The 21,935-nt window shown below is 43.1% G+C and overlaps 1 protein-coding gene across 3 annotated transcripts in view; it reads right to left on the reverse strand.

Moving 5' to 3' along the window:
* The window catches only part of svep1 (sushi, von Willebrand factor type A, EGF and pentraxin domain containing 1), a 98,024-nt gene that overhangs the window by 2,591 nt on the left and 73,498 nt on the right, over positions 1–21,935 (reverse strand). For 2 of the 3 annotated variants that reach the window (XM_008427984.1, XM_008427982.2), the window contains 30 exons: positions 21,430–21,663; positions 21,133–21,294; positions 20,820–20,981; positions 20,362–20,523; positions 18,930–19,018; positions 17,956–18,052; positions 17,745–17,858; positions 17,534–17,647; positions 16,256–16,457; positions 15,975–16,132; positions 15,383–15,581; positions 15,114–15,289; positions 14,875–14,999; positions 14,609–14,738; positions 14,350–14,520; positions 13,911–14,084; positions 13,692–13,811; positions 13,377–13,559; positions 11,529–11,613; positions 11,231–11,422; positions 10,970–11,137; positions 9,785–10,457; positions 6,980–9,693; positions 6,564–6,798; positions 6,263–6,418; positions 5,429–5,492; positions 4,690–4,866; positions 4,405–4,581; positions 2,806–2,988; positions 1,309–1,479 (listed from right to left, as the gene is read on the reverse strand). In XM_008427984.1, coding sequence (XP_008426206.1) covers positions 1,309–1,479; positions 2,806–2,988; positions 4,405–4,581; positions 4,690–4,866; positions 5,429–5,492; positions 6,263–6,418; positions 6,564–6,798; positions 6,980–9,693; positions 9,785–10,457; positions 10,970–11,137; positions 11,231–11,422; positions 11,529–11,613; positions 13,377–13,559; positions 13,692–13,811; positions 13,911–14,084; positions 14,350–14,520; positions 14,609–14,738; positions 14,875–14,999; positions 15,114–15,289; positions 15,383–15,581; positions 15,975–16,132; positions 16,256–16,457; positions 17,534–17,647; positions 17,745–17,858; positions 17,956–18,052; positions 18,930–19,018; positions 20,362–20,523; positions 20,820–20,981; positions 21,133–21,294; positions 21,430–21,663 — 7,767 coding nt within the window. The remainder of the gene's footprint in view (positions 1–1,308; positions 1,480–2,805; positions 2,989–4,404; positions 4,582–4,689; positions 4,867–5,428; positions 5,493–6,262; positions 6,419–6,563; positions 6,799–6,979; positions 9,694–9,784; positions 10,458–10,969; positions 11,138–11,230; positions 11,423–11,528; positions 11,614–13,376; positions 13,560–13,691; positions 13,812–13,910; positions 14,085–14,349; positions 14,521–14,608; positions 14,739–14,874; positions 15,000–15,113; positions 15,290–15,382; positions 15,582–15,974; positions 16,133–16,255; positions 16,458–17,533; positions 17,648–17,744; positions 17,859–17,955; positions 18,053–18,929; positions 19,019–20,361; positions 20,524–20,819; positions 20,982–21,132; positions 21,295–21,429; positions 21,664–21,935) is intronic. The other variant, XM_008427983.2, reaches the window with a different exon arrangement.

Raw genomic sequence — 21,935 nt, forward strand, 5'->3', positions numbered from 1 at the left:
TCTGCCTGGACTCAGCTTTCGCTTTGCAATCAAGACAGATGGAGTAATAAATAGGTTTCATGCTACCTGAACAATTCTTTCTATAACATTTTATTCATGTCCACTTAGATTTACCAAATTTCCCTTTTTTCTCTGTGCCCACATATAAAGAGACTACTAAATATGAGACTACAAAATAAATAAATAAAAATCTAAATTACTATTTATGGTTTCAAATTCACCTCCTGAGGTTTAGGCCAGAGCAAATACTGTTGAATCGTTTCCTCTACTTACACTGTAGAACTGATCAACTTTTTTTTTTTTAAATAAAAGGATTCAAGGATTTTTATCGTCGTACCATTTCACATTTTGCTTGCTTGCGGTACAAAATCTGAACTCGGGTCCCAGATGCAGAAGTTTAATAAATAATTGAATACTCAATGCTGTAAATGTGTAAGTAAATAAATAAAAAGTAAAAGTGATTTAGAAACTAAATTTCCAGTTTTTTATGCTATTAGAGAAATTACCATTTTTCTTTTTAATTCAAAAGGTTTGTTCACTGTGAAAAATGGGTAACACTTTATTTGAAGGGGTGTGCATAAGACTGACATGACACTGTCATAAACATGACAACACCTGTCATGAACATAACGAAGTCTTTATGAATGTCTGACTGTTGTCATGTAGTGTCATTCGGTAAATAATGACACTTTTAATGCAAAGTTGCTCTAAAAGTTGCATTGAAAGTCCATTAAAAATAAAACTTTGCAATAAATGGTCATTATTTACAAAATCATGCAAAGTTGGCACTTTTAATGCAACTTTTAGAGCAACTTTGCATTAAAAGTGTCATTATTTACCAAATGACACTTCATGACAACAGTCAGACATTCATAAAGACTTCTTTATGTTAATGACAGTGTCATGTCAGTCTTATTCACACCCCTTCAAATAAGGTGTTACCAAAAAATGTTCTATGTTAATACTTAAAAGCAAAGTGAATCAATCATAAAATAAACTAATATTCTAAAAGTAATAAAAATAAAGTTATAAAAAATAAATACGTAACCTAAATCTTCCACTATGTTGTCCAGGTTGTTTTGATTGTAGCTGAATCCAGGCTACAGGTTCACTTCTAAAGAGGCAGCAGCCAGCTATGTTTCTAGTTTTTAACCCTTTCCAGAACCCCCCACCCTTGTTTATATGCAGAGAGGAAACATCGAAAAGACCTCCAAGCAGAGAAGCGGGGGTTTGGTTCGGTTAGTAAAGAGCTGCAGTAAGTTATATGCTGTTCAGACAGGAGGAGAAACCCTCCACTCGTCTCTCTACCTCTGCACGTGGGAGGGGGCGTCCAGGTGCCGTTTTCCTGACACCTGCTCCTGTCAGCGCCCTCCATGGTGTAGCCGCTGAAACACGAGTACACCGCCACGTCCCCGAACTGGAACACCGCCCCCCGCACCAACCCGTTGGCCACATGGAGTGGGGGGCCACAGGACACCCCTGGACAACAGCCACCAGTTACTCACTAAGGTATTTTGCTATGTTCTCTCAGTTTTCAACACGCCAAGGGCGTTACGTTGCAAATATGAAGTCCTGCAATACAACACAGTGATGACGTTAAATATTTGTGTTACGTGCGATTATGGCTAACTGGCCCTCGCGTGATCGCATGAAGCAAACTGTGCACGAAACAGAGAAAAAAAGATTTGTGATGATTATATTTTCGGAATCGTTTGTATTCGATTTTCATGCAATATGTCTAAACGCTACAACATTTGTTGTGGCTTAGTTGTAGCCGTCTGACCGTTCGGTTTGGACCAAAAGGGACACTGATGGCCTCATGCATACAGGAGAATAAAGGTCATGCAAATGCATGCAAGGATTCATAGCAACATCGGCTGAGCTCCGTATACAGGCAAAGGTTGCCATAGAGAGGGCCTGTGATCATTTCAGCCAGCAGAACAAAGAAGCAGAGCCTGATGCAGCATCGTTTGTTTTGATTAAGAAAATGAAAAGAGGGAAAGAAGAGGCAGCTTAACAAACCGGCGACATGAGAGAGGAGCCGTGAAGGGAGGAGAAGCAGCTGTTGTGAGGTGAGAGCATGCAGTGGTGTGCACAGAAGTATGTCTGCTGTTCACTTTATCATCGACAACATGTCCAGTCAACACCATGACCTGGTTTCTATGCTCACCATAAAAAAGCAACATTACTACTGATGTTTCAAGGAAAGGTCGGTTGGTTAATGTAAAACATGTAAAACATTTCTCAAATTTCAACCTAAAGTGTTAATTTTATTTCACCTTTATTTGTGCAGGTTAAATAGGGACCAGATTCAGATCAGAATACAAAAGCCAAATAAAAACAGTGGGAGTGAATAGTCCATGTAAACAAGAAGAATAGAACAGATATGATTATTCCTAATTATTCAAACAATCTGATACATACATTCAAAACAACTGACAAGGTGACAGTTTTGTTTACTGTGGCTGATTTTCACTTCAGCCAATTTGTCAGCTAGTAAAAGATGATATTAAATGTTAATATTAGTGTTGGATGGGACGGCCAGGCTGTTGACTGTTTGTAAAATATATTTATAAGGTAATAAGAGGAAGACGCTACTCGTTGCATTTCCTCGTTTTAACTTTGCCTCAATTTTAAAACCATCTGGCGGTTCTGTCTAATGTCAACATGGTGATAATTTCTGCAGATTTTTGTCACGACTGAAATATTAAGAAAGTAACTATTACAGTAAAAGTAAAAAACTAAATGAGTACAAGTCTGTCTAAATGTCATACTGAATCTCTCGGGTGGGAAGGTGCGACCTACTTTCACAAACTGAGCTGAGGGGGGTCCAGGTCTGGTCTGGCCTGCAGGTGATGGTGCCACCGCCTTTCACCTGCTGCCCCTTCGGGCAGGAAGCACGGATTGACTCCCCGACGTGAAACTCCGGCTGGGATCCGTCGCCGTTGGTGTGTTTGATCAACCAAGGGGGAGGCGGGCAAGACTTCGCTGTGAGGGACAAACACCAACATTTTTTATTTTTTTTTTATTTCGTCAAGAAAAAAATAAAAAAATAGTTTAAGATATTTGCCTCAAAAACAGACATTTCTAGATTTTTGTTAAGCTTGCCACATTATAACATTATGTTTTATTGTTGCTCAAAGCCAAGAGGATGAATAGCAAACCTAAAATCACTGTTGCGTACATAAATATTCACTTCAAATACAAAAGGTCTCAAACTTATACACACACTATCAAATCCAAGTTTGTTTGTGTTTTTTACCAGTTCTCGCAAAACATTTTTCTCTTTTAATCCGATACAATGTATCTGAACAAATTAGACAGAGGAAAATCTGTAAAAAGAAATCAACTTCAATAACCTGCACGAGAAAAATAGTAAACTAAACTGCCAACTAAGACTTTCTTGAAGTATTATTTGATTCATTTACAGGCCAAATCTGGAGCTGCTGTTATTTTTCTACTCTGCTTTGCTAAAGTTCTCCAAATCCATCAGATTGTGTGGAGATAACTAGTTCACAGATCTCTCCAGGTGATGCCTGTGACTGTTTTTCTAAAATTTGACAATTGTTTTTGGTGAAATCATTATGACGTTGATGTGAAAGTATGCTTGAACTAAACCCCTCTTCATTTTCAACTTCGTAGCAGACACGTGGCAAGTCTATCTACCGAGACAAAAAGTCTTTATTCCATCTAAAGAAAATGACAAAACCATCACAAGTTTCACTCTGTGGATGGTTTTCTTGCTGGAATTGTGGCTCAGAAGTTCAAGTTTTATTTCAATAAACCAGAACACACTGGTTAGAAAACGTGATCAGATGTTTTCTTTGGAGGAATCTTTAATCTTCTTCATCTGAAGAGAACGGGTCGTCTTCTACTTTGTTTCATATAGCGAACAAACTGTACATGTCAGAATTTCCTGCAGCTTCTTCGGTGTTGCTATTTTAACAAGAAATATCCTTCCTCACCAGTCTTCTTTTCCATGAGGAGAGGAGAAACATGTTTTTCTATTTATCTTATTTGCAGGTTCACTCAGTCGTGTTTGAAATCAGGAAACATGAAAGCAAATTTTATGTTTTTGGCTGAACAAAGCATTTGTGTAAATGAACACAAAAGGTTCCTTTTTATATCCCCATCTCTCATTAAAGGTTTAAATGGTTAACTAGCTTTTTTTTTTTTTAGACCACAAAACCTGGCATTTTATTTAATTATGGATCAGGACACTTTATTTCTACTGGAATCTGGTTCAATTTCAGCTGCCGTGGATTTGCTGATTTGTTCAAGGAACAGCCCCCTAAAAAAAGTAAGTGTCACAATTATGACTGATGCTAGCAGCCAAGAAAATAATTTTGTAAAAAACATTGCTTTCCTTTTATGTGCGTACGTGTTGAGAAAATTATTTCCCACCTTGACAGATGGGGAAAGTTGAACTCCAGGTGTTTCCTCCCATGCACATCACCAGGCCGTCTCCCACCAGGCTGTAGCCGCGATCACACAGGAACTCCAAAGCGCGTCCAGAGCTCAGGTTGTGCTCCTGCACTCTACCGTGAAGCACCTGTTTGGGACTGTCGCAACCTCTGACCTCTTGGTTGACGGCGACGGGAATTACAAGCGTAGTCGAAAAGAAGGAAAGAAAAAGTTCGGACTTTGATGGTAAACCACATGTTAAAACTCAAAGCTTGCCCTCCATACCTGAACACGTAGGTGGCGGCATGCTCCAGGTGCCGTTAGCCAGACAGGTGAGAGTCTTCGGTCCGTCGAGCTGCAGCCCCTCATCGCAAACGTAAGTGACGTTTTGCAGATTAGCTCCTCCTGTTTGGATCTGAGCATTTTTCACAAAAGGTGGAGGCCCACAGGAACGTGCTGAGGCTGCAGACACGCAAGAACAGATGTCAAAGGTCGTGGTGGGGACTCAAAATTATTCACATATTTCATTGTTGAGAGGTCGTATTAAACATATCACCATAGCAACAGAACATCGGGTAATAGAGCGCGGTCCAGCTTTCCTAAAAACGCAACTTCAATACGTTTATCTCTTTTTTTCTCATTTATATTTTGCACAAAACTGTTGCAGTAATTGTGGCATTTACGACAGCATTTAAGGATGAGTTGAGCAACATATTGTCTAGGTATAATTAGTTACTTTTTTGAACTCCGGTGCAATTTAAGACAACTGTTTATATTTATACCGTTCCCATTTTAACTCTGCTCACTGTTCAGGCCAGTTGACGTAAAATACGACATAGTAACCAAATAAACTCTGGCAGATCATTTTTATTGGAGAAATGTAAAAACCTTTCCTCACAGGTGACCATGTGTAGAGTACAGAAAAGTACTTACACTGTCTGTTGATGCTTTGAAACAAAGATGTGAAATAGTGAAATGGTGACCTGCACTTTTCCAAATCTCGTCTATTTGCACATAAACTCACCAGCACACACTGGCTGCGCGCCACTCCACGTTCCGTCTCCTTGGCACGTCTGGATATTGTCTCCCTGAGATAAAACAGCGAAACAGAAAAACAGAGCGAGCTGATCTCCACGTTTCAAATCCACTGTGTTTGTATTGTGTATTTGTGTACCATAAATGCATGATATTAAAACATTTGTGGGACTAATGAGACACTTAATGTCAGAATTTTGAAATGCAGACACACATTGCAATGTCTACCTGTACTGTGGTTCTATAGAGAGCAGTAATTTAACAGAAGGAAGCTCAAACATTTGGTAGCTGAGACGTTTTTAGTCATGAAATGTTAAGCATTTTAAAGACAAATGAAGCAATATCAATAGATGGACCGTGTTTTAGTACTAGAACATGTTTGAAGGAAAAACTGATCATAGTGTGTGCTCAGACCGGCCTGCAGGACATCTCTGTGTCAGGAAAAAGAGTCAGCTCTTCCTGCCCCACTCTAACAGCTGAGGGTAAATCATGTGACTCACTGTAATCTGATTCTTTCCCAATAACTCTGAGTGGGCAGCTGGCTAATGGTCTGACACAGCATTTTAAAAGTAGTGCTGGACCTGTGCACACCAATGAAATCATTCAAATTCTACAGTTATTTGGATCAAATGTTAAAACAAAAAACAAAATTTTTAATGTTTTTATTTACTATTCCTATTTTCATGGTAGCAGGAGCATGGCAGGTCTTTTAAGAAGAAATTTATTTTTCTAAATTAGATAGAAATTTCTGCCTCTATTTTTTTTTTCTTTTGATCTTTCCAGTTGTTGGGGCTTAAAAAGTGAACTTTGGTCTGACGATCACCTTCAGATCAAAGCCAGGCAGGCAGGAGTACAGCACAAAGTCTCCATAGATGTAGCTGTCGCCCTCCATGACACCGTGAAGAAGAGGAGACGGTTTCTCACACATCACCACCTCGCAGGAAACCGTGATGATGCTCGGAGACCAGCTTCCTCCCATCTAACCACAAAATACAAACAACATTGATAGAAAGAATGGCTACATCACCATAGAACCATCTTCAAAAATACACATATTTAAATGTATGTTATGCTATTTGAAGCTATAATTTGGTTTTCAACTATGAAGAAAAACCCATCACTACCTGACACTCTGCTAGTGCTGACCCCTGCAGGTAGAAGCCGGTAGGACATGAGAGGGTGATTGTGCCACCAACAGGAGTGAGCTCTCTCCCATTGATTTGCAGGTGGGGGATGGAGATGTTGGTGGGTAGCAGACAAGGGGCAGGATGGCACTGAATGCTGTGTTTGGACCAGGAGCCGTCACTCTGACAGGAAAGAGAGGCTCTACTTGTTGCCAATTTGTATCCATCTTCACATCTGGAGAGCAGGAAATATGAAATAAGACAGACTATGTCTGACATCAAATTAGAAAAAACAGAGGTGAGACAGTTACCTACTAGGAGTATGACAAAACATCCGGCTCATAAAACGAGACGATGTTTTGATGAGTATCACAAAAGATTTTAATACATATTGCAGAAGTAGGGTGAGCATTTACCTGTATGTGACCTGGTTGGGGAAGGTAAAGACGTCTCCCACCACTTGACCATGGGCTACTGCAGGCGGTTTTCCACAGTTCACAGGCTCACAGCGGATTCTGGGTTCCCCCCATCTGCCATCTCTTCCACAGGAGAGGACCGAGGATCCTTTCAGTAGGTAGCCGGGACGACACATGTAGGTGACCGTTTCTGGAAAGCCGGTTGTGCCGCCCTGTAGTACTGCATTGGGAACTACAGGCGGGGCAACGCTGCATCTCCCCCTGCCACACACTGGCACCCCGGGGCTCCACACGCCTCCCTTCTCGCACACTGCCTCAGAGGGACCCAGCAGTTTGTAGCCCTGATCACAGCTGAACTGAACTCGGTCGCCGCAGGCTCGGCCAGGGCCTGTGACCGTCCCAAACCGTACCTCAGGCGGGGAACAGGCACAAGGTTGGCACTGGGGAACAGAGCCCACCCAGAGTCCCCGAGTTGAGCACCGCAGGACGGGATCGCCGACTACCTCGTATCCTTCGAAACAGACGTACTCCACTACGTTGTTGTAGCTGAACCCTGAGCCGTTCACAAAGCCGTGACTGATGTCCTCAGGTGGGTCGCAGCTAACGATGTCACAACGCGGTGGGGGTTTGTCCCACAGTCCATCTGACTGACAAACAACTGTAGGATCTCCAGTAAGCTTGTATCCTTCATCACATTCATACTTCAGTTTGCTGTTGAAACCCGTCTCTGACCCTAGCACACGGCCGTGGGGTATAGGAGACGGCCTCCCACAATGAGCTGGAACACAGGAACGGTACGCCTGGCTCCAGGTACCATCAGCCTGGCAAACACTTTTAGATGTTCCTTTTAAGATAAAACCAGGCTGACACCTCAGTTCAATTTCCTTATTATAGGTGTACTCTTTCCCTTGGACAGTGAGGTCACTAGGTACTGTTGGGGCACCGCAGGACACTGGTTCGCAGCGTGGCGTTTGACCATTCCAGTTTCCATCTGCCTGGCAGGCGATGGTGTCCGTCCCCTTTAGGACAAATCCAGGATGACACTCGAAGTGCAGTACTTCAGGGTACACAAAATCCCTCCCATGAGTCAAACAGTTAGCAACGGCACCGGGATCGCCACAGGATACAGGTCGACACACTGGCTCGTCACCGGTCCAAAGTCGACCAGAATCACACCGTCTTACAGGCTCTCCCACCAGCTCATAACCTTCCTTACAAGAGTAGCTGACCACACTGTCAACAGGAGCATAAGTCACATTTATGGAGCCATGCTGTGGACTGGGTGGTAATTCGCACTCTGTTGGGACACACGATGGCGCCGTTCCGTTCCAGCCCCCATCTTCCTGACACACCAGCCTGGTGTGGCGGCTGATGTTGTAACCTCGATGACAGCGATACTTAATCAGTGTCCCATGAAGAAAGTTCAAGTCCAAGAGGGAAGCTGGAACGGTGTCTTTTGGAGCAGTGTCAGACTCTGTCACCCTGACGTAATCTCCAAAGTCAATGTGAGGAGGGAGTCCACAGTCGGAGGGTACACACATAGGAACAGAACTAGACCAGCCCGTCTCCTCACAGGTTAGATGATCCTGGCCAACAAGCTGGAACCCTGGGAAACAGCTGTAGAAAATAGTTACGCCGAAACTGTGATCCTGACCCTCCACAAAACCATTTTCGATTGGTTGGGGAAGAGTGCAGGATATCTGCGTGCATTCAGGGGGTTCTGAGTCCCACTCCCCATCAGCCAAGCACTTCAGAGTCTCTGGGCCGCGGAGCCGGAAACCACGGTGGCAGGAGTAGGTGGCGCTGTGACCATACTGGAGCTTTGTGTAAACCACTTTCCCACTGGCTATCTGTTTAGGGATGGAGCATTCTACAGGGCGACACGATGGAACCCCACCAATCCATGCACCTCTGTCTCCACAAAGAACAGTGGAGTCTCCCACTAAATTATATCCAGTCCTACAGCTATACAGAGCTTTACTGAGGTACATCAGACCCTGGACGTCAACAAATCCATTAGATATCTCCACAGGCTGAGGACATTCAACAGGGATGCACTCTGGATAAGGAGCACTCCACCGGGAGCTGGCTAGACAAGACACAGAGTCTTCTTTTCTGAAAGTAAAGCCTCCTATGCATGTGTAGGTGATCACCGAGCCAAAAGGGAAAGAATGAGAGGTATTGTTTGGAGCACCAAAAGTCACCTCAGGCGGAGGTCCACAAAACACCTCCTTGCACACCGGAAACGTGTCGTTCCACTCCTGAGATGGAGTGCATCGAAGAACGTTGGCGCCCTCCAGAATATAGCCATCCTCACAGGACAACTCCACAGTTCCAGACTCAGAGTACAGGCTCTTCAGGACCAGGTGGCTCTCCTCTAGATGCGGCTCCGGACACTTGACAGGAGAGCAGCGCGGAGGATTGGGCTGATCCCACTTTCCGTTCTTGAGGCAGGTGGAGACGGGATTCCCTCCAAGCTCATAGCCCTCGTCGCAGAAATAGTCCACCTTGCTGCCCACACGGAAGGTGGAGCCCTTGTAGTGTCCGTGGATCACAGCAGGAGGAGGATCGCAGGTCAAAAGGACACAGGTGGGTGGGTCGTTGTTGGACCACTGTCGGTTGGCTTGACAGACTCTCTCTGGCCCACCCACCAGTTTGTAGCCGGCATTACAGGCATAAGTCACCTTGTTATTGAAAGTGTATCGAGTTCTGACCTAAAAGAAAGGAAACACAAACATCCGTAAATATAGCAAACAAAAACAAATTCAAAAGTGTAGTCTGTATTTTTTTCTTTTTTGTACTAACGTAGACGTATCCATTTAGCAGTACAGGCGGGGAGGAACAGGACACAGGAACACAAGTGGGCAGATTCCCTCCCCACTCTCCATTAGCCTTGCAGATTCTCCTCTTCTCCCCTCGAATCAGGTACCCCGTCTCACAGCTGTACGCCACCACTGCTCCAAAGCTGTAGTTGGTTCCTCTCACGTACCCTCGATCGATGCTCTCTGGTTTGGAGCACCTCACCGGCACGCAACCAATCTCAAATGGCGAAGGCTCCCACGTGCCTCCTAACAAGCATCGGAGCGTGGCGGTGATATTTAGCATGAAGCCCTCTTCACATTTGTAGCTCACTTCAGTGTTGCTGGCATATTTGGGTTTGTTGACTGAATCCAAAATCGCGTGGGAAACCTCAGGTGGGCGTAGGCAAAAGTTTGCGATGCAGCGAGGGGCCTCCAAGCCGTCAGGGGGCACCCACACTCCCTGAGCGTTGCACACCATCTTGGAGTTGTTGCTGGCCGTGTATCCATCTGTGCAGTAGTAGCTGGCCGTGTCTCCGAACAGCTTGTGGGTCTCGTGGGGCACAGCGTGGTCGACAGCAGGGGGTGGGCCACAAGAGCGAGGGACACACTGCAGAAAGCCTTCAGTCCATTGGCCAGTGGGGAGACATTCCCTGGTTTCTGGGCCAATCAGAGTGTACCTACAGAGCAGAGCATAAAGGAATGTATAGACTTTTATTTCTTCTTACACTTGAAAGGATTTATATCCTCTGAATATTTGACGATTTTGTCATGTTTCAAGTTCATGCAATTGGAATTTAGAATGTAGAATTTTTTTTTTTTTTTTTACAATTTTTTAGAATTTGCAGAACTAACTTTTGTTGTATTTACAGATATTTTGAGGGATGCTTCTTTGAACTTAGAACATCAAATGGCTGCCATTTTGATTTACAGAACAGCTTAGGCTCAGTCAGACTGCATGGAAAGCATATGAAAAGATCCATGAGAATATTAGATTATTTGCATTGTTGTCGAGACTTTGACTAGACAATTCTAATGCAAGAATATGTGCTTTGTTTTACTCTAAAGTGTGGATTAAAGTAAATAACTCGGTGAAGAGTTTAAATTACTCCATTGTAGCTCTGGTTAATGTCAATTCAGTCATTTTTTGAGCTAATCAAGTTTTGATTTGATGTAGCAGATCCACGTTTACCCTTCTTTGCAGACGTAGTGAACTTTATTTCCCACTTCATAGTTTTCTCCAACAATCACCGCGTCTTTAAGTGCCGGCGGCTCGTTGCAAAGGATGCTCACACAGCGAGGAATGGGCCGGCTCCACTCGCCTGTCGCTTCACAAACCACTTCCATGGAGCCCTGTGGTCTTTGCAACAACATAGTACTTAGTATGGACACTTGTTTAACGAGGTAATTTACTGCAGTAAAAGAGACGTCATCATCTGTAATTCATCCATACCTGTATCCCTCAACACAGGTGTATTTAACAGTAGAGAGGTAGGTGTTTGTGTCGAGGACATAGCTTGCATGCTCCACCGTTGGCGGGCCCCCGCAAGTCACCGGGTAGCAGATAGGTGGTGCCCCGCTCCACCTCAGAGTCGAGAGACAGTGGAACTCGTAGGGCATCTGAGGCAGGAAGCCGTTTTTGCAGCTGAAGGGCAACAAACGACAAAACTATTTTCCTTTTCTGCAAAATGTAAGCTCCTTTGTTGGATTAATGTTTGTCACAGTGACACGCAGTATGATGCACGTGGTACCTGAAAGTCACCTTGCTTCCAAACGTAAAGTTGTTTCCTGTCATGACAGAGTTTTCAGGGACTCTTGGAGTCGGGCAGGAGAGAGCTGCAGAGAGAAGATGGGGAAAATTATTACCTGCTTGTTTTTATGCTTTTATAATTGCAACTTTTATGTTAAGATGTCTGAGCCTCGCACAATCGATTTTTGATTAGATTAGTCGTCTCCAAGACGCCTTGCATCATTTATGCACCGCAACATTTTCCATTCACTGTAAACATCTTAAAGAGACGAGCTGCTTCAATTCAGGGTGGAGCTCATTTGTTTCCTCTCATAAACATGGCTTTAACGTGCCTAGTCACAAATAGAAACGTTGTTTGTTAATATTATTATTCAAAGATAAAAAAAACCCCAGCAGCTAATGTGAAGCAGTCAAAACCATATATTGTGAGTAATATGTGCCTTTAAAAAAAAAAACCGTGGTCAGCATGACAGCAAAAAGACTAAATGGGCCGAATACGTCAGACAGGCACTTCCTGTGAGTAACGCTGTGGCGTCGAGCCAAGATGGAGACGCTGCAGTGGCCGGGAAAGAGGACAGGAAGAGAGCTGATTATGTAATCCACCATTCATGCAACTCAAATAACACAGTCTGTGAATCTGTTGCTGCGTATCTGTAATATCACAATAAATCTAGAAATATATGTTTCTATATCCTGAAGTGTGTCACATATCCAATTTCCACACAATTACAGATGTAAACTGTAGAATTCAGGGTTGACAGATCTGTATCATCAAACTATAAATGTGCCTGTTTTATAACTGAGGAAGGCACTGAAACAGAACAATTGTATTTAAATTTAAAAGATCAAAAATCTGTGTTAAAATGTGAAGAAAACTCAAATTTGAACCCACAACAAACTTGCTGCATGTGAGTCAGTGCAGAAAATATAAAATAAAGGGAGATTATGTTTGGATTTTATTACTACTACTTAATTTGAGGCTTTGATCTAAAATCTGTGTCTGCATCTAGAAGACATAATTTGCGAGTGAAACCACATACTTGTACTCTGAAATATTCAGTAATTTTGTACAACAGTTCCCCATTGTTATTGGACATGATAAAAGTGTATTGTTGTTCCCAGAGCAGATTTTCTGTAAAGACAATAGATGTACTGCAGCGTGAGATCATAGATAAGAGCCTCATTTTTTCAATCATTGCTGTACTTGAATTCCTGCTTGAATAAGTTCATGGTTTCTCTTTCATTTTATGAGCTACTGATGCATCCATAAGCTTCACAAAGTGAGATTTTCCTAGTTTAAGGAGGAAATGGCTCCCCTTTCTCGTGGTATGAAATTAAAATAGATATGAAACTATTTACCTGTATAGCTTATGTACAGTGAAGGACAAAATTATTCATCAACCCTCGTAGATTTATGTCTAAAGTTATTTTTCATTCAAGTCAAGCCCCATTATGTTCTCGGGGAATATAATGGGTATTTCTCAAAAGATAAAACAATGTAGAACAAGCATCAATTTAAACAATACAAGCTATTTTTTAATATTTTCACTTTGTAAACTACAATTTTTATACCTTTCTTAATAATCTTTACAGGTATTACAGCCACTAAGCCCTTTATTTAACTGTTGATCAGTGATTTACTGGTTTGCCCTGGTATTTTTAATAAATAAACTCCACATTCATTATTTACCTTTTTAATCTTCAGTCCAATACACTAATATTACTTCCGGTTAGAAGATACATGTTGGTAATAAAAATCATATAATAATCTCAAGCTTAACTTAAGTAATGTTGACTTATTTGAAGTGAGAGGAAAAATGTCAATGGTTTAAAAACCTGCAGCTCTCACCTCTGCAGTAAGGGACAGGATGGTCCCAGGTTCCTGACTCCAGGCAGAGGAGTCGTGAAGAACCCATCAGCTCATAGCCACCGTCACAGCCAAACGCCACAGTGCTGCCCACCAGGAAGCTGCTGCTGCTGCCGTCTCTGTGACCAAACTCTGGAGACCCGGGATTCTGGCACTTCACTGGCTCTGAAAACAGACAATCACAGAGTTTACGAATTTTTATTTAAGTTTTAAGCACGACTCAAGGTTATCTCCTGATCTTCTGGCATCATAACTCATCTGCTAATATTAAGAACGGAAACCACAGCGTCGTCGTACCTGTGCAGTTCTTGCCATCTCCGGTGTACGGGTGAATGCAGGCGCAGGAGTACGAGCCCTCCGTGTTCTGGCAGCTGGCGTGATCATCGCAGTCAGACCCCAGCGCACACTCGTCCACATCTGAACTCAACACGCATGTAGAGACGGGCAGAATGAGTCGGACATTTTGTCGTTTTGCAGTTTTGCTGCCAGCGTCAGATGAGCGTTGTGTCTTTTTACCCAGACAGGCGGGTGGATGTCCTCCCCACTGGCCGCTGTTGCTGCAGTGCACCTTGGCGTCTCCCAGCAGGTAAAAGCCGACGTTGCACTGGTAGACCACGGAGCTGCCCGCTTGGAAATCCGAACCCTGGTACAAGCCGTTCTCCAGTGGGCGAGGAGATCGGCACGACACTCCTGCAACACACATAGAGAAAGAAATATACGAGTTCAGTGGCAAATTCTTAGCTGGAAGCTAATATAATGTTAGGATTATGTGAGCAAATGAAAGAGTTCTAAAACCAACAAAGAGTGTAATCAAAGCGTGAAACTAAAAAATTAATGTGCTAATATATTTACTAGAATTAATGTTTTAAGTTCCGTTTATCATTTGTGCATTTTTCTAGCTTTTCCAGTCTTAAATTAACCATTTGCAATCAGAAGCAGAGGTTTTGGGCCTTACTTTCACAGCTCGGAAGCGGATGGCTCCACTCCCCTTTGTTCTGGCACTGCAGCACCGGCTCCCCCACCAGGTAAAAGCCAGGATCACAGGACAGGTGCACCTGAGAACCGGGGCTCACCTCCACACTGGAAGCATGCAGGTGGGACACGGCGCTTTCCAACTTAGGGCAGTCTGGAGAAACATAAACCCATTGTACCTCACCACCAGGCATAATGAAGCTCTCCTAAAGTCCTGCAACTACTTGATAAATCTCTCCTACCAGCACAGAAAATACTGTTGAGGTTAACTTTGACTCGGCCTGCCACACCACTGAGAAAGTCGGGCCAAGCCAGGACGTTTCCTCTGTGGGTCACATGGGAAGCTGGACAGCTGCTGGCCAGAACTTTGATCTGTTTGTTCACAAAAAAACAAAAAACAGATTCAATTGCATGTAATTCAAAGTTAGAAACACAAAACGGCATCTTTGGTACTTTAATCCATTTGTGTCACAACGTTGACTGTGAAGAGAGAAAGTCTGGCGTTTACCTGTTGTGGAGTGAGAACTCGATCCCAGATGTTGAGCTGACTGATGGAGCCGACGAAAGACTCGACGGGGTTGAAGCCCTCGCCTCTCTGGTCTTGGTCCTGACCCAAAACAAGAGCCCCGCCGCCTGCAGAACACGAGCAGCACCGGGGTTAACGACTTTACGGTAAAACCCACAAACATCTACCCAGAAAATAAAACGCGTTTGAGGAAAGAGTCCAGGCTGAGGATAGCACTACACCTGGGATAGTGGTGCCGACTGACAGGCCTTTGCCTCCATCTGAGGGCTTCCCGTTGATGTAAATCCTCCAGTCGCCATCCCAGCTCCTCCAAGAAACACCGATGTGGTACCACTGACCCGTGTTCACAGCGGGGCAGTCGGTGATCCGCTCCTTACCGTTCACATAAAGCACCCACCTACCGTCAAATCAGACGGGGATAAAAAAAACAACAACAGTTAAACAGGAAGTTTAAACTGATGCTTTTTCCAGATGGTTCTGCGTTCCTGACCCGTTGTAGTCGATCAGCAGGAAAGCATTGTCACTGCCTTCTACGGCGTAGGAAACCGGGGTGCCGTAGTTGGTGACGTCTGTCGACTTCATCCAAAAGGAGCAGGTGATTTCTGTCAGCGCCGGCATCACTCCGTCCATCATCACGTAACCATGGATACCGGACACCTCAAAGTCCAGGTTGAAGGCGGAGGACATCTCTGAGGACATGCCAGAAAATAATAAGCAAACCATTTCTGTGTTCAATATGAATCCCATTCGATAGTAAAGAGAAATGCATGATGAAATTAAGCTCTAAAGCAGAAAAACAATAGCAAGCACAACTGATATAGTATCAAATAAATCACAATCAGCTTTTCAATATTTAAATTAGATAAGTAGATAAATAAAATTAAATAATGTTATTTTTCCCAAAAATCAGCTGAGCATGTTTTAAAACTTTCAACATGTAAAAAAATAAAAATGCAATGAAATAAAAACCTAAACAGAACTGAAAAAAAGAGTAAATTTGATCAACTATGCCCTTTAAACGTGTCATGTTGGGTTTCCCTCAGTTGCCAAGGTGTTGTGGCATCTGTCCTATACAGTAGTACCTGTCTCACACCTGGATCCGTTGAACCCAGGGAGGCAGCGGCAGCTGTAGGAGCCCAGACCGTCAAAGCAGCTGGCTCCGTTCACGCAGGGGTTTGGGTTGCACTCGTCCACGTCCACCTCGCACAGCCGACCTCGAAAGCCCTCCACACACTCACATCTGGACGGGCGACAAGGACGTACAACAGTTTTTAAAACTCTGGTCCTTCTTAGTTTTTCTAAGCACAGATGCGTGCAAGCATTGAGCTACGATCATGACCTTTTTTTTTCTTTTTTTTTTTACCTGAAGCTATTGACGTCATCCACGCAGGAGCCTCCGTTGAGACAAGGGGAGCTGTAGCATTCGTCGATGTTGATCTCGCACCGATCCCCGGAGAATCCAATGGCGCAGTTGCAGCTGTAGTCTCCCGTCAAGTCTTCACACACTCCTCCGTTCAGACACGGGCTGGACAGACACTCGTTGATTTCAAGCTCGCAGAGAGAGCCTGTGGAAATTCAACAGTGATGTTAGGAAGCTCCTCTATGTCAGGAGAGTTAAACTTGTTTTTATTTTAAGATCGTGACCGTTCTCCAGGGCCACTAGTGTCTGAATGTGTTGATAAAACAAACTCCTAAAATATTAATAAATAACTGTCTCTGCTTTTTATTAGTTCTTCTTAAAATTAAATATGATCAGTCCCTGGCAAATATTATTTTTATTTTTCTGCAATAAAAATCTAAGATTTTGTGGTGCAAATTTAGAAATATTTGCATGGAATTCTATAATATTTGCTCTTATGTCTGAGTAAGTAAGTGTGACTATTTGTTATTTTCCACATCGATCACAGACATTATGTCCAGCTGAGTCTGCAAAGTAATAGAAATAAGAAATCCTGCCACCTACAGGCCGGCGTTGGCATCGTTAAGCCCAATGTTTTTGACCAAAATTGGAAATAAAGCCACAATTATGAATTACGGGAAAAAAAAAAAAAAAAAAGCAAAAATCTGCTGTTTTTACATTTAAAAAAAATAAGATAAAATCACAGAATGACAAGAAACTGGAGAATCTATTTGATGTAATTTGGCAGTGTGCTGATAAAAGCTGCTTTGATTTGATTTTTAAAATAATCTTTAACTGTTATCTTGAAGCCTCTTCTCATGTGTCTCCGGAGTTTAAAGGGTCACCTAGGAAGCTACGGCGGACCGGATTTGGCCCCTGAGCCTTGAGTTTAACACACATGCTCTAAATTCGATAAAATGCAGTGCATTTTCACACAAAGGGCATAAAACAGGCTCCCTGTTATCAACAGCGAGTTTGGGGAGCCAACTCCTTATTAACTACAAATGCATACAAACATCAGAAAACGTGCTAGTGTTCACATCATATGGTGCGTCCTCACTTTTTAAATTTGCTCATGGATCAAAAACTGTCACCGACACCAGATATGAATTAGTTCAGATTGATGAACAGAAAAGTGCAGCTTTCGTTTGTTAAAACTGAAAAAGATTTTTAGCAGAAATATAAACGTTACTATGAACTGGAAGTGAAGTCCAGCTGATTTAATGCCTGTTTAGGACCAACCTGTGAAGCCCTCAGTACAGCTGCAGGAGAACCTATTGACCTCGTCCACACACAGCCCTTCGTTTAGACATGGGGAGGAGAGGCACTCGTTCACCTCGCCCTCACACAGGGAGCCTAAATCAGACAAACAGAAAGCCTTTCATAACCTTCAAAGTATCAGTGAAGGCTTTTTCTTAATTGTTTCGTAGCAACAAATTGACAGTGTCGATACCTAAAAAGCCAGGTTTGCACTGACACTGGAAGTCCCCCATCCCGTCCCTACACAGGCCTCCGTTCTGGCAAGGGGCGGAGTCACACTCGTTTATGTCGACCTCACACTTTGCACCTGAGGGAGAAACGTCAGCGGCGTCATAGCGGTGGCGTATAGCGGTGGCGTACAGCGGCGACATCTGTTATCTGATGAGAGGGATTTATTTACTTACCTGTGAATCCAGGCATGCATGTGCAGACGTATCCCGCTCCGACCTCCTCGCATGTCCCCTTGTTTTGACAGGGATTCAGGAAGCACTCATGGAAAACCTGAAGAAATTATTTAATTTAAAGGAATATTTATGGTTCTAGCTGTTTCTCAATTGCCATTTATTTTTCAGACAAGTTCTAATAAGTATGATAAATTCAGTGGCAAAGTATTTGACCACCTGAGGATAATTGGTACAGAGCCGATCTAGAGGTGCTAGTAATCTGCCAGTGGAACAAGATATTTTAACTTATAATATGGGAAAAATGTCTTGTTCCACTGGCAGATTATTTCACTTCAAACAAGCTCCTATATTTTGCTGAAAAGTTACTTGTAAGTTAGTTTTGTCTATTTCAAGTCCTCCAAGACATCTGCATTACAAGCTAGACAAAAGGTAACACTTTATTTGACATTTGTGCATAAGACTGACATGACACCGTCATAACAGTGATATAACAACCTGTCATGCACCTAAAGAAGTCTTTATGAATGTTTTCCACTGTTGTCATGAAATGTCACACGGTAAATCATGACACTTTTAATACAAAGTCCATTAAAATGGCCAACTTTGCATTATAGGTGTCATTATTTACCAAATGACACTTCACGACATTAACATTCATGAAGGTGTGATGTCATGTTTATGATCGTGTGATATCGGTCTTATGCACACCCTGTCAAATAATCTTTTATGTAACTGATGGAAGATATTTGGTTAGATTTTGTGTTTTGCAATGATACACAACATATTTCTAAAGTTTGAAAATATAATTTATTCTTAAGAGTAAAGCAGGTTTTAAGCTCTACAGGAAGAGGTGGCAACTGAGACTAAATTTAATGCTTTCCAAGAGGATTTTTAAGACATGACAGGAATGGACGAAAAACAAAATGTCCTCAATGTTTTCATTTCACAATGGCAAGACCATAATCAATAATCACCTGACTGCTGACTTGGTAGTCCTCGACGACCTCCACTTCTGGAGCAGGAGTTACGCTCTCCTCCTTAGCGAGAAAGCTTGAGCTAAAACCTGACAACGACACCCAGAGAACGTAAATTGTAAGCAGAGAGAAGTCTGTAGAAAAAAAAAAAAAAGAGCCTCAGTGGGAGGTTTCAGATTTTGGTGGAGGGCAATAAAACTAACTGAAGTGGGGCCAAAAGTCAATGCCCAATTTACTGCAAGTCGCCCCCGTATTTGCCGTCTGTGATCAACTCCTCCTCGCTACATGCTGTCAAATTAATGCAAAAAACTACAAAACCGTCATAAAAAAAAACTTGCCATTAGCTGGAAGACTGGCAGACAAGCCAGGAAAAAGGTCTGTGTTTAAATTCATAACTGGCGCTTTGCTGTAACCACTGTTCATTTTTGCACTTAGGCATGCAATGTGGTTTATTTTCTATTGCTTCACAGCAATAAAAACCTTATTATTACCACGTCCCCTGATCCTGCTTAGTAATCCTGTTTCCAATTGGATTGAGCCGTCAAGAGACAGATCAGCCACCACACAAGTGGTGTCGTACATGGGAAAGGCTGACACAAAGCAGTTCCTTTACAGCAACGTTGACGTAACTTGGCTCTTTCAGGAAGAGAGTTAATATAACTCACATGTCAGCCTAACACTGTACGACACGGTTAACCCACGAAAACCACTTTAATCTACTGGATTTGTCTTTTACCTGGTTTTTCTTTTAAAATTATGATCTATACACACAGTAAGAATGATATAATCTTAAACAATTTGGTAACACCAATATGATGATGTCATGGCTTTGAAGGTTCTTGACAAGTTAAGACAGAATCAGAGTTTACCAGAGGCACACCTGTCCTTTTGAGACAAGACGGGGAAGCCAAAAGAAATCAGGAAAAGTGGGGGTGACTAGTCTGGTGCCTCGTCGTTTTGTTCAGGAAGGAGACGGGTTCTGTGTCCCAGAAGTGAACGTGTTTTTGTGTGAAATGTGAAAATCAACTCCAGAACAAAACCAAAGACTTTGTGAAGATGCTGGGAGATGTCTGAGGCTGTTAAGAGACTCTAGCTGCTCCCCTATTTGAGCTATTACTACAAAACTGAGATTACAAGCTGCAAAAGCTCTCAGGGACATCTTAAGCTCTTTAGTGTGCATCACAAACTAGATTGAAGAAGTCACTCAAGACATGAGCCTGGGAATTGAAGCGTGGGCGTAGATGGGTCTTCCAAATGAACAATGATCGTAAGATTACTGCTAAAGTAGTTACACAGGAAGATAAAGCATGTGGTTTTGTTGAAGGTCCTCAACTTCTACCAATAAAGACGGTAGAAAGACTCCCTACATAACCTGACAATGTCAAGTTCAGTCATTTGTTCACCAAAACTGTTTTGTGCCAGAAAGACTCACTGGAGCAGTGCTGTATGCTGGACGCCCCGGTTATCGTGGTGGTCCCATAGAAGGGGCAGGACAGGCAGTACGAGCGTCCGTGATCGGGTTGGTAGTAATCCCTCGGACACGGGTAGCAGGGAACCAGACCGGTGCGGGAAAAATGACCCGCCATGCAGGGAACTGCAAGGAGGAGGAAGAGGAAAATAAGAGTGAACAAAGTAATTCAGAATGATTAAAAAAATGTCCAAGATGATCAGATGGTAGATTTCAGTGAGGCAAATCCAAACTGAAGCCTAATGTTTATATAAAAAACTTATTTTATGATTTTTAAAAAAGCGTTTTGTCAGGATAGTTTTATAAAATTTGCTAAATTACCAGGTTTATCCATCCATATTTAAGGCAGAAATCAAGTCAAACTCTAAAGAGTTGAAGATGATGAAGCTACAAAGTGCGCCAGAATTGTCAGACTGCCTCACCTCCACACTCCGTCTCATCCACTGCTCCTCTGGTGACGGTGGAGGTTCCACCAGGACAGACTAAACATTTCCTGGCACCATAACCAGGCTGGAAGTGACCCAGTGGGCAGGACTCGCAGATCTCCAGTCCATTCAGCGAGTGGCTACCAGGTTTGCATTGCCCTGCAGACACACACACATCGCACCATCAACAAAACAGAAAACGCTTTACTTTTATTTATGAGAACAAGCTTAAAACAAATAATTTTACTCCTAACTGATGGCCAAACTGCTGACTGACAATGAAAAGCCTGACGTTTGTCCTCAAACACACCTTTGCACTCGGTGACGCTGCGGGAGTGCAGATAGGCTGTAGATGTTCCTTCGGGGCAGGACTTGCACTCCAGCTGACCTTCCTGGTCTTGGTAGGAGCCCAGCCAGCAGCTTTCACACTCGTTATGCTCCAGAGAAAAATACGTGCCCACTGGACATTGGACTGCAAAAAGAAGGCTCACACTTAGTGATTTCCTGGAACACATAAATCTTGCACAGCACTATTAGTCATGCTGTAAATGTAGTGCGCATAAAATTTAATTAATTTAAGTCAGAATATCCCTTTCTTCAAGCTTACCGCACATTCTGCCTTTGAGCACCGAGCCTGGCCTGCAGAACAATGAGGCCTTTTTGCTCTCCAGTGATTTGGGATCAGAAACGATAATCTCCGAGGAGATGTGGTAGCTGGACAGCGGCTGTTTGGCCAGCGTTCGTTTCAAGCGATTGGTGAGCTGCTCGAGCGTTCGCAGGAGCCTCTTCTGATTGGCCACTTCGACTGAGTCGTTCCTCGACAGAGGCAAAGGGATGCTTGCTGGGAGAACGGCCAAAGATTAGCGCATTGGCAACAGATAAATCTTGAAATAAACCTTTAAATGCAAACATCTTTATACATATTGCTTAGGAACCAGCACATCTGCGTAATTTGGAGGTGTGTAAGCTTCCGCTGTCCTATTCTGTGGTGCACACTGGTCTGCACCAAAATGATTAGCAAGAAGATTTGTTTATGCTCAAAACCGTCACACTAACATGCGCTGTGATGTTACGCTTGCTTTTGCTTACACATTTTGCAACCAAATTCAAAAT

The sequence above is a fragment of the Poecilia reticulata genome, linkage group LG14 (assembly GCF_000633615.1).
Source record: "Poecilia reticulata strain Guanapo linkage group LG14, Guppy_female_1.0+MT, whole genome shotgun sequence".
In the NCBI taxonomy this organism is placed as follows: domain Eukaryota; kingdom Metazoa; phylum Chordata; class Actinopteri; order Cyprinodontiformes; family Poeciliidae; genus Poecilia; species Poecilia reticulata.